This window comes from Hyla sarda, chromosome 13 (assembly GCF_029499605.1).
Source record: "Hyla sarda isolate aHylSar1 chromosome 13, aHylSar1.hap1, whole genome shotgun sequence".
Classification (NCBI taxonomy): Eukaryota; Metazoa; Chordata; class Amphibia; order Anura; family Hylidae; genus Hyla; species Hyla sarda.
In genome coordinates this window covers 9,256,828-9,268,390 of record NC_079201.1, presented here as the reverse complement: position 1 = coordinate 9,268,390, position 11,563 = coordinate 9,256,828, and the positions used below count along the sequence as shown (strand labels likewise).

The following is an 11,563-nucleotide window of genomic DNA, read 5'->3' as shown; positions in this document are numbered from 1 at the left end:
CTTCTAAACTGGGCGTTTCCCGAGACAGGTATCATCAGAGACCACTTAGACAGAATAGAACAACTCAACTTCAGAAGCTCATAAGTACTGAAAGGATTAAGATTTTTTAATAGAAGTAATTTACAAATCTGTTTAACTTTCTGGAGCCAGTTAATATACATAAAAAAGTTTTTTCCTGGAATACCCCTTTAAGGGTCTATTACAGCGTTTCCCAACCAGGGTGCCTCCAGCTGTTGCAAAACTACAACTCCCAGCATGCCCGGACAGCCGTTGGCTGTCCGGGCATGCTGGGAGTTGTAGTTTTGCAACAGCTGGAGGCGCCCTGGTTGGGAAATGCTGATCTATTCACACCTACGGTATCTTGTGCATTTCTGCTGTACAGGATTTGAAGCTACAGAGTTCAGTGTAAAATAAATGACTGATCACAGTTTCAAACATGCGCAGGATAGTGTACATGTGAACAGTCCCTAATGGTCAGTTCACACATGCATATTTTCTGCTGCGGATTTGTCTGCCAGTTGAACTCAATGGGAAGCAAAATCTGCTGCAGAAAATCTGCAGCAGAAAATATGCATGTGTGAAGTGACCCTTAAAAAGGGGTACTCTAGAGGAAAATCAACTAGTGCCAAAAAGTTAAACAGATTTGAATATTACTTCTATTAAAAAAAAAAAAATCTTAATCCTTCCAGTATTTATTAGCAGCTGTATGCTATAGAGGAAATTCTTTTCTTTTTGGATTTCTTTTCTGCCATGACCATGGGCTCTCTGCTGACACCTTTTCCTCTTTCCTCTTTTGTCTTGTCCACAGTGCTCTCTGCTGACACCTCTGTCCGTGTCAGGAACTGTCCAGAGCAACATAGGATTTTCTCCTGCTCTAAACAGTTCCTGACACGGACAGAGGTGTCAGCAGAGAGCACTGTGGTCACGACAGAAAAGAAATCCAAAAAGAAAAGAATTTCCTCTGTAGTATACAGGCGCTAATAAGTACTGGAAGGATTAAGATTTTTTTTAATAGAAGTAATTTACAAATCTGTTTAACTTTCTGGCATCAGTTGAGTACCGGAGTACCCCTTTAAGGGTACGTTCACATGTACAGGATCTGTTGCATATTTTGCTTCCCATTGAAGTCAATGAGTAGCAAAATCCGCAGCGGAAAATATGCAGCAGATACTGTACTATAAACGTACCCTAAGGATAGAGTCACGCGTGCAGTATTTTTTTTTCTGCATATTTTCTGCAGCTGATTTTGCTATCAATTGACTACAATGGGGAGGAAAATACGCAGCTGCAAATACGCAGCAAAATATGGCACTTGTGATTCTACCTTAAGGGAATATTCCATTGAGTATTTATTTTTTATTTATTTTTTAATAATTAGCCTCAGAATGCTGTAAAATAAAAAAAAAAAATTATAAGAATAAAATTTTAATAATAAAAAAAAAAAAAAAACTATACTCACCTTCCCCCAGCATTCTGACCCAGCCAGGTCCAATTGTGCAGAACTTCCTGGTGTCAGTGTCAGCACAGCAAACTGTCTGCCCAGCCTATCATTGGCCGCAGTGGTGTCCCGCCTCGGCAGGAGATTCCCAGTACTGACACCACAAAGTGCTGCGCAGCAGGACCTGGCTCGGTCACAATGGCTGTGGGAAGAGCAGGAAAGATGAGTATAGGTTTTTTTTTCTATTTCACAGCAGCCGGAGTCTAATTTAAAAAAATAATAAATAAATGTAAAAAATAAAAGACAGGATACCCCTTTAATATAGTGATCTCCCATCTCTCCAGCTGTTGCAAAACTACAACTGCCAGCATGCCCTGCCTTTCATTAAGTGCAGACAGAAGCCAGACACCAGGTTATAAGCCATTTAATATCCGGACAATCTTGCGGAGTTTGGTAACCCAGGTATAGCACAATGCACAACAGCATTGATACATACCACTAAACCAGGTCCTCAATCAATACGGATTGCAATGATCCCCTAGAATGTGGGCATCAGATGCACTGGGGTAAAGGGGCGAACACATGTGGGGATAGGAAAGGTCTAAGGGGCTTAAGGGGGATCAAACGGAGAACAACTCTGCCAAGTCCACACGGTACAGTCCCAAAGTTGTCCTTTTATGTCATCAATGAACAATGAAAGAGAATGAAAGTCCAAAGTATGTGTCAGTGGAGGGAAGAATCAGCCGCAGGGGAGAAAATTAGGATTTTTTGGGGTCTTGTGCGCTTCTCCTCTTCAGGTCATTGAGATCAACGGGCTTAAAAGCTGGGAAGACAGAAGGTAAAAATGATTAACATGTAAAATAATGAGAAGAACCTTTATCTGAAATGGGCACTGTCCCTGCAGCTACTGCCCGTGGGTCTGTGGGAAGACAAAATACAGGGAGTGAGGGCAGGATAAGAAGGACTCTGTGCACACTCCTGGCTTGTCAGTCATCATGGGAGTGAGATGGGAGTGAGTAACAGAGCCTCAGTGTACAGAGCCCCGCCTGTCCTCAGTGTACAGAGCCCCACTCATCCTCAGTGTACTGAACCCCGCTTGTCCTCAGTGTACAGAGCCCCGTCTGTCCTCAGTGTACAGAGCCCCACTCATCCTCAGTGTACAGAGCCCCGTCTGTCCTCAGTGTACAGAGCCCCACTCATCCTCAGTGTACTGAACCCCGCTTGTCCTCAGTGTACAGAGCCCCGCTTGTCCTCAGTGTACAGAGCCCCGCTTGTCCTCAGTGTACAGAGCCCCGCTCGTCCTCAGTGTACAGAGCCCCGCTCGTCCTCAGTGTACAGAGCCCCGCTCGTCCTCAGTGTACAGAGCCCCGCTCGTCCTCAGTGTACAGAGCCCCGCTCGTCCTCAGTGTACAGATCCCCGCTCGTCCTCAGTGTACAGATCCCCGCTCGTCCTCAGTGTACAGATCCCCGCTCGTCCTCGGTGAACAGAGCCCCGCTCGTCCTCGGTGTACAGATCCCCGCTCGTCCTCAGTGTACTGAACCCCGCTTGTCCTCAGTGTACAGAGCCCCACTCATCCTCAGTGTACTGAACCCCGCTTGTCCTCAGTGTACAGAGCCCCGCTTGTCCTCAGTGTACAGAGCCCCGCTTGTCCTCAGTGTACAGAGCCCCGCTTGTCCTCAGTGTACAGAGCCCCGCTTGTCCTCAGTGTACAGAGCCCCGCTTGTCCTCAGTGTACAGAGCCCCGTTTGTCCTCAGTGTACAGAGCCCCGCTCGTCCTCAGTGTACAGATCCCCGCTCGTCCTCAGTGTACAGATCCCCGCTTGTCCTCAGTGTACAGAGCCCCGCTTGTCCTTAGTGTACAGAGCCCCGCTTGTCCCACCCATTTTGTTCCTATATTGTGTCTCTGCACAGGGAATAGCTGCAGGGACAGCATTTTTAACCAATTTATATTACAAATATACAAATAATGTTATCTAGATGATATAAAACATTTTTACAAATGATACTGAAACGTGTTTTTTAAATCTGTTTCTATTTTCTGTCTTTTTTTTCCCATTTCATTGTTTTGTACATTATTACAGCACAGCAAAGTTTACAAGGCAACTACTGGAGAAAGGCTGCAGGGTGGGCCCTCAGGTGGGCTCAATATAGTCCAAATAGAAGACAACCCCTTTAAATAATCAGCCAGAACCCCTAAAATGTCTTCTTATTGGGATTCTAACCAATTGGCCAAAATAAAAAGCAGAGATGTTGCATCTAGTGTGAACTTCTGGCTCTAAGCTATTTTAGGCTTAAAGAGCACCTGTCCCAAATAAAACTTTTACTATAGTGTATAATTAGCAGACACTTTCCCATTAACTTGCTTTTAAAATTATCAACATAAATATGTTTAAAATGTAATAGAAAAAATGGCCAATAGGTGGCTCGGTTCTGTTCCATGCCACAATTAATACAGTGAGTTTGGTCTCCTCCCGGCCTTGCAGGAGTCCAAACTTAGGAAGTGTTTCTCTGCACTAAGCCTCACTGAAAGCTGCACAGAGCCTCACTGAAAGCTGCACAGAGCCTCACTGAAAACTGCACAGAGCCTCACTGAAAGCTGCACAGAGCCTCACTGAAAGCTGCACAGAGCCTCACTGAAAACTGCACAGAGCCTCACTGAAAGCTGCACAGAGCCTCACTGAAAGCTGCACAGAGCCTCACTGAAAGCTGCACAGAGCCTCACTGAAAGCTGCACAGAGCCTCACTGAAAGCTGCACAGAGCCTCACTGAAAGCTGCACAGAGCCTCACTGAAAGCTGCACAGAGCTTGAGGTCTTCTATTCATCACAGCACTGCAACCATTTGAGGGCGAAAGTTGCCCCCCAGCAGGCTTCAGTGACGCCATGCCTGCTGGGAAACGCCCACTTTCTCCTGCTGGGAGATTGAACTATGTGAGAAAGAAGAATGGTATGATACACAGCTTTTTAAAGCTCTGAATTTTTTGGGAGTGGGAGGAGTGTTAGGAGAAGTTAGGGAACAGAGCCTGATGTAGTTTAGAAAAGTTTATTTGGTGACAGATACTCTTTAAAGGGGTACTCCGGTGGAAAACATATGTCTCTAAATCAACTTGTGGCAGAAAGTTATACAGTTTTGTAAATTACTTCCAAAAAAATCTTAACCCTTCCAGCTGCTGTATGCTCCCGAGGAAGTTATGTAGTTCTTTCCAGTCTGACCACAGTGATCTCTGCGGACACCTATGTCCATGTCAGGAACTATCCAAATCCGCACACCAATCCTCTCCAATTCTGGACAGTTCCTGACAAGGACAGAGGTGTCAGCAGAGAGCACTGTGGTCAGACTGGAAAGAACTACACAACTTCCTCTGGAGCATACAGCAGCTAATAATTACTAGAAGGATTAATATTTTTTATATAGAAGCAATTTACAAATCTGAATAACTTTCTGGCACCAGTTCATTTGAAACCATTTGTTTCCTATCTGAGTACCCCTTTAACCTTCCTTGGTTTATCTGACACTGAATTAGGTGACTCTCACAATTTTTCTTTCTTCATTTTATACCGGCATTAACACTAACATTTCAGGTTGTTGCTTGGCTGTTTCTCCACATATTCTTCCACAAGTCCACGGTCTACACCAGATACTTGGTTTCTCAGGTCCCGCTCCACACACTGCCACGCTGGAAAGACAAAAACAGAAAGAGGAGGCTGTTACCATAGAATTATCAGCCCTTATATCAGAGTTTCCCAACCAGCAGACCTCCAGCTGTTGCAAAACCACAACTCCCAACATGTCTGGACAGCCAACAGCTGGAGGTACAATGGAGAATTCCTGAGGAAAATATATTACATATATATAAAATGAAAAAAATTATTCTATATTATATATATATATATATTTCATGTTCTATTTATTTTTTTAAATACTAGCCCCAGCAAAATTATATATTTATTTATTCTTTTGCTGGGGCCAGTGTTAAAAGAATATATATTTATTTATTTATTTTTTATTTTATATATTTCATAATTTTTTTTATATGTACAAAATACATTTTTATATTTATACTATTTATTCTATTAAAAATAAAATAAATACACTGGATCTGTTGGGGATATTTTATATATATATATATATATATATATATTTTTTTTTTTTATTAGTTAATTAATATATATATATATATATATATATATATATATATATATATATATATATATATATATATATATATATATATATATATATACACATACATTTTATATCAAAATACCCCTTTAATACATCATAAAAACAATTTTGGTGAACATTTGTGCACTTTTCCTCTGTTATCTGTCTCTACGCACGCCCTCTGTCCTAACACCTGCACCCAGTTGGCTCCTTTCTAGTAAGAATAAAGGGCACCTATTATTTTTAATCTTTTTTTGACACATCATTACGGGGGGGGGGTGTAAGCATCTTTATCCCCATTGAACAAAACTTCTCATATGTCACTATCACATATCATACCTTATTGCTCTATGATGACTATTACATCTTGGTGTCATTGGGGGAGTCGGATGCATCAAACTGACTCAGTGTATATGTTTACTTCAGGGATATGATCCAGTTAAAGGGGTTCTCCGGTAGAAAACTTTTTTTTTAAATCAACTGGTGCCAGAAAGTTAAACAGATTTGTAAATTGCTTCTATATAAAAATCTTAATCCTTCTAGTACGTATTAGTGGCTGTGTACTACAGAGAAAATTCTTTTCTTTTTGGAACACAGTGCTCTCTGCTGACACCTCTGTCAACAGTACTTATTAGCAGCTGTATACTACAGTGGAAATGTATTTCTGTTTAGGTTTCTTTTCTGTCTGACCACAGTGCTCTCTGTTGACACCTCTGTCCATGTCAGGAACTGTCCAGAGCAGCAAATGTTTGTTATGGGGATTTTCTCCTGCTCTGGACAGTTCCTGACATGTACAGAGGTGTCAGCAGGGAGGACTGTGGTCAGACAGAAAAGAAATCCCATAAGAAAAGAATTTCCTCTGTAGTATACAGCCGCTAATAAGTACTGGAAGGATTAAGATTGTTTTTAATAGAAGCAATTTACAAATCTAAGAACAAAGGAAGATGGATGCACTCACCACTCCAAAGACGTAACAAAAGGACTTTATTCGGACATGCGTCCGAATAAAGGACAGGGGGTGCAGGATGCCGCCAGCATTCAGGTTACAGCCGTTTCACCCGCGCATGCGGGCTTCTTGGTGTGGTCTGAAGAAGCCCGCATGCGTGGGTGAAACGGCTGTAACATGAATGCTGGCGGCGTCCTGCACCCCCTGTCCTATACGCTTCTTGTAGCGTCTCTACAACTGATGTCCGAATAAAGTCCTTTTGTTACGTCTTTGGAGTGGTGAGTGCATCCATCTTCCTTTGTTCTTGGATATTGCAATGCGCCTTGTGCTTTAACCTGGGTAGCACCACCACATTAAACGTCCATTCTTGGTCACCATTCACACTGCGGTTGTCTAGAAGAGGGTATTATTGGTGAGCCCGGAGTATCCTGCGGCTGTGCCGAACGGACTCTGTTTCTGCTTAAAGGGGTTATCCAGGAAAAAAATTTTTTTTTAGATATCAACTGGTTCCAGAAAGTTAAACAGATTTATAAATTACTTCTATTAAAAAATCTTAATCCTTTCAGTACTTATGAGCTTCTGAAGTTAAGGTTGTTCTTTTCTGTCTAAGTGCTCTCTGATGACACGTGTCTCGGGAACTGCACAGAGTAGAAGAGGTTTGCTATGGGGATTTGCTTCTAAACTGGGCGTTTCCCCAGACACGTGTCATCAGAGAGCACTTAGACAGAAAAGAACAACCTTAACTTCAGAAGCTCATAAGTACTGAAAGGATTAAGATTTTTTAATAGAAGTAATTTACAAATCTGTTTAACTTTCTGGAGCCAGTTGATATATAAAAAAAATAGTTTTTTTCCTGGATAACCCCTTTAATGCAATTTACAAATCTGTTTAACTTTCTGGCATCAGTTGATTTAAAAAAAAATAAAGGTTTTCCACCGGAGTACCCCTTTAATGCTATGGATAGACTGCGCTGAACTCTAACCCACTCGATCCTGGTCTCCCCTGACTCAGACATGGCGGGTCGGTCCTTATAAGACACTTGACAGCATCTGCTGCCGTTTCCTACCTTCGTAGATAAAACGCACGTTCTCCTCATGAGCTGGGGTGAATATGTCGCTGCTGCTGGGAGAGCGCGTGCTGCTCGTTGGCCGCTTTCCGTTATACACTACGCGAGACACCGGGGAGCTTAGAAAAATAAAATACAAAAAAATTAAGAAGCATTTGTTAAAAACCAATTAAATTGCTATAAATCCTCTTTCATAACAGGACACGGCAAAGCTGCTTGTTTAAAGGAGTTGTTGGTTTATTTATTTTCCTGCTCACTCTGCACAGACCAGATTTTAAACAGAATGTTTTTGCCCTTTAACCCCTTGAGGACACACAACATAAATTGCGGCGTGTTCACCGACTATGAAGCGAGCGCTGGAGCTACGCTCGCTTCATAGACTGTGGTTCACGCCACTAATGGGTGGACAGCAGCGATCATTCCGTTTACCCCTTTGCTACAGTCATCACTGCATCTAAAAGCAGTGGTCTCAAACTGTGGCCCTCCAGATGTTGCAAAACTTCAACTCCCAGCATGCCCGGACAGCCGTTGGCTGTCCGGGCATGCTGGGAGTTAAAGTTTTGCAACATCTGGAGGGCTACATTTTGAGACCACTGATCTAAAGTCTTAAAAGGGGTACTCCGCCCCTAGACATCTTATCCCCTATCCAAAGGATAGGGGATAAGGTGTCAGATCGCTGCGGTCCCACTGCTGGGGACCCCGGGGATCGCCGCTGCAGCAGCCCGCTATCATTACTGCGCAGAGCGAGATCGCTCTGCACGTAATGACGGGCAATACAGGGGCCGGAGCATCATTACGTCACGGCCCACCCCCGTCAATACAAGTCTATGGGAAGGGGGCGTGGCGGTCGTCACGCCCCCTGCCATAGACTTGCATTAAAGGGACGGGCCGTGATGTCATGAGGGGCGGAGCCATGACGTCACGCTGCTCCGGCCCCTGTATTGCCCGTCATTACGCACAGAGTGAACTCGCTCTGCGCAGTAATGATGGCAGGGGTGCCGCAGCGTCGATCCCCGGGGGTCCTCAGCAGCGGGACCGCGGCAATCTAACATCTTATCCCCTATCCTTTGGATAGGGGATAAGGTGCAAGGGGCGGAGTACCCCTTTAAGGAAGGTTGCCGGTGGAATGGGTATGCACATCAAACCCCCGCAATGTGATTGCAGGGGTCCGATGAGCTAAAATGGTGGAGGAGGTCACTTTCTCTCCTGCTGCTGACCGGATCATGGCTCCAATGATTTAGCTTGGCCAATTTCCCTGTACAATGCTATTCCTTTTATGTCTCTTAAAAGGTGAGGAGGAAAAATAATGAAAATAGGGCTGTGGTATAAAAACACCCCCATGTCTCAATGTTTTATCCTGATCGGACACTCACCTGGTCATTGCTGAGCAGTCGGGGGGTTTTGTCTGGAAAGCGATGTGCACTTTCTGGTCAGAAGGCTTGGAAATCTGAGAAGAAGAGAGAAGTCAGATTCAGGTATATACAGAACACACAGAGATCATGGAAGGGCCTATCACATGACCCACTATACATGTCCTGCACAGGACTGACAGACCCTTCACAAGCAGATAAAAGTCTACACCAGTGTTTCCCAAGTGTGGTCCTCAAGTCCCCCCAACAGGCCATGTTTTCAGGTCTTTTACAGGTGATAATTGTGGTGATGCCGGATTCACTGACCATAATTATATCACCTGTAAATGACTAAGGAAATCCAGAAAACATGACCTGTTGGGGGGACTTGAGAAACACTGCTCTACACCCTCGGTCAGAGCTTTCCAAATTCTTCATATTGGTAACACAATCCTCGCCGTACCACCAATTGTAAATTTCCCTTTATCACCCCCAGTGCCATTTATCCCCCCCTTCATCACCCCCTGTGCCATTGTTCAGGGATATCATCTTTTTGCCAAAATAGCGCGTTTCGACCACTGCATGGCGGGGCAGCCGACACGCCCCCTAAATCCATATCTATGGCAGAGGCGGAGACTGCTGAATGCAGCGCTCTGGCTCTCCCATAGAGATGAATTGAGGGGGCGTGTCGGCTGCCTCGCCATGCAGTGGTTGGACACGCCCCCTGGCCGCTGAATGTCGGGGTCCCCGTACGGGAGATCGTGGGGGGCCCCAGTGGTCGGACCTCCCGTGATCTGAAACTTATCCCCTATCATTAGGATAGGGGATAAGTTTTTTTTTTATCCCGGAGTACTCCTTTAAAACCCCCCTGCTTTATCATCCTCTTGTACCATTTCAATCCCCCTTTATCACCCTCTGAGCTACTACATCATTCCCCCTCCCCGTGACATTACCCCCCTCCCTCTGATCCCGCGCTGTGCCTTTGTATTAACACCTGACCCGTGTCTCTAGGAAAACTCCGGCAGGCGGCATCTCGGGGGGTCCGAGCGACGTCCTTCTGCGCAGCGCAACACGTCGTAACGTCAGGGGCGTCACTTGTCAGTCCCGGCCGCCATCACAGGTCACTGTTCAAGATCAGCAGCTCGGGCTGCAGCCACTTTAGAACACTGACCAGCGGGGGCTGCCGATGCGGGTCCGTACACACACCAGGGTGCTGCCGCCAACCCACTAATGTGTCGCTGCTCCTAATTTGGAAAGCCCGGGCACTAGGACTTTAAATTGTGACCCTCCAGCTGTTGCAAAACTACAACTCCCAGCATACTGCGAGTTGTAGTTTTGCAACAGAGGCTGCAGTCACTTAGATTACTGTGCCTCACAGGAAAGGAGGTAAAGGGGCTGTTTGGCCATCGGAGGTACGCTTAAGATTAACCCTTTAAGGACACACTCAGTAATTGTACGGCACTGCAGAGAGTAACTTCGCGCCCATCGCCGTACATCCGCGACTATGAAACAAACACTGCCTGTGAACACTGGGGGCGCTGTCTGCCAGGATAGGACGATTGTGTACATGTATATAGCCTGCATGTATTTCTTGGTTCCCAACTGGAATGCTATGGTCGTCCGGCGGGGAAGATGGCAACCTGACCCACAAGGACCCCTGTTGCTTAGCAACAACACTTAGGGTAAGAACAGGTAGTGGTCTCCAAACTGTGGACCTCCAGCTGCTGCAAAACTGCAACTCCCAGCATGCCCGGACAGCCAACGGCTGTCCGGGCATGCTGGGAGTTGCAGTTTTGCAGCAGCTGGAGGTCCACAGTTTGGAGACCACTGATAACTGCTCTCTACAATCATTAGAACACGCTCAAGCACTGTATGAGGATTGCTGAGACTTGTAGTCACACATACACCGGGGCTACATCCGCTAACCCCCCACCCTCACATACTACGGACCAGCAGAGGAGCGAAAAAAAAGCGGTAATACGGTATAACCGCCGCCTTCCGGTTAAGCAACAGCCACTTCCGGCGCCTTACCAACTACCACTGTTGTTTTTGTTGACGTTTCTCCGGTTCCCCAGCTGGCAGGCCCGGAGCGGAAGTGACGTCACGGCAGGCGCGCCCACGAGCGGAAGTGCTCAGAGGTGGCGCGAGCGCGCGGGGTAGACAATAGGGAAGAAGGCCGGTGGGCGCATGCGCCAGCCATCGGGCCACGGCGATTTAGCTGCAGACTGGAGCGCCAGTCTTTACGCAGGAAACATGTGACCTCCACTTCCTGTGTAAAAAAAAAAAACTTGAAGCATCAATGGGAGGGATAATGTTGCCCCCTAGTGGTCGGTTACTCAAAAAAAAGATAAAATCCCATTCTTAAAATCTGTATAGAACAAGAGTGGTGCAACCAATCAAATGGCTTTTTTCATTTTTTCAAAGGCCTTGTTAAAAATGAAAGAAGCAATCAGATTGGTTGCTATGGGCAACTGCGCCAATGTTCTTTTACACGGGTTTTGATAAATGATGGGGGGCGCAGACACTAGAAGGTGACAGGCAGGGCCCCACCTCCAGCGCGCAATTAACTGAACACAGCAACGGAATTTCGCCAGGCGATA

The 11,563-nt window shown here is 45.5% G+C and overlaps 1 protein-coding gene across 4 annotated transcripts in view; it reads right to left on the bottom strand.

The window, feature by feature from the left end:
• MCRIP1 (MAPK regulated corepressor interacting protein 1) overlaps positions 1–11,140 on the bottom strand; it is a 58,404-nt gene extending 47,264 nt beyond the window's left edge. Inside the window, exons 1-5 of one of the 4 annotated variants that reach the window (XM_056549875.1) lie at positions 10,531–10,648; positions 8,988–9,061; positions 7,615–7,733; positions 5,013–5,114; positions 1,935–2,261 (exon numbers count right to left, since the gene is read on the bottom strand). In XM_056549875.1, coding sequence (XP_056405850.1) covers positions 2,197–2,261; positions 5,013–5,114; positions 7,615–7,733; positions 8,988–8,995 — 294 coding nt within the window. In that variant the 5' untranslated portion in view covers positions 8,996–9,061; positions 10,531–10,648 and the 3' untranslated portion in view covers positions 1,935–2,196. The other 3 variants (XM_056549876.1, XM_056549877.1, XM_056549878.1) reach the window with 3 other exon arrangements.
• Positions 11,141–11,563: the final 423 nt, after the last annotated feature.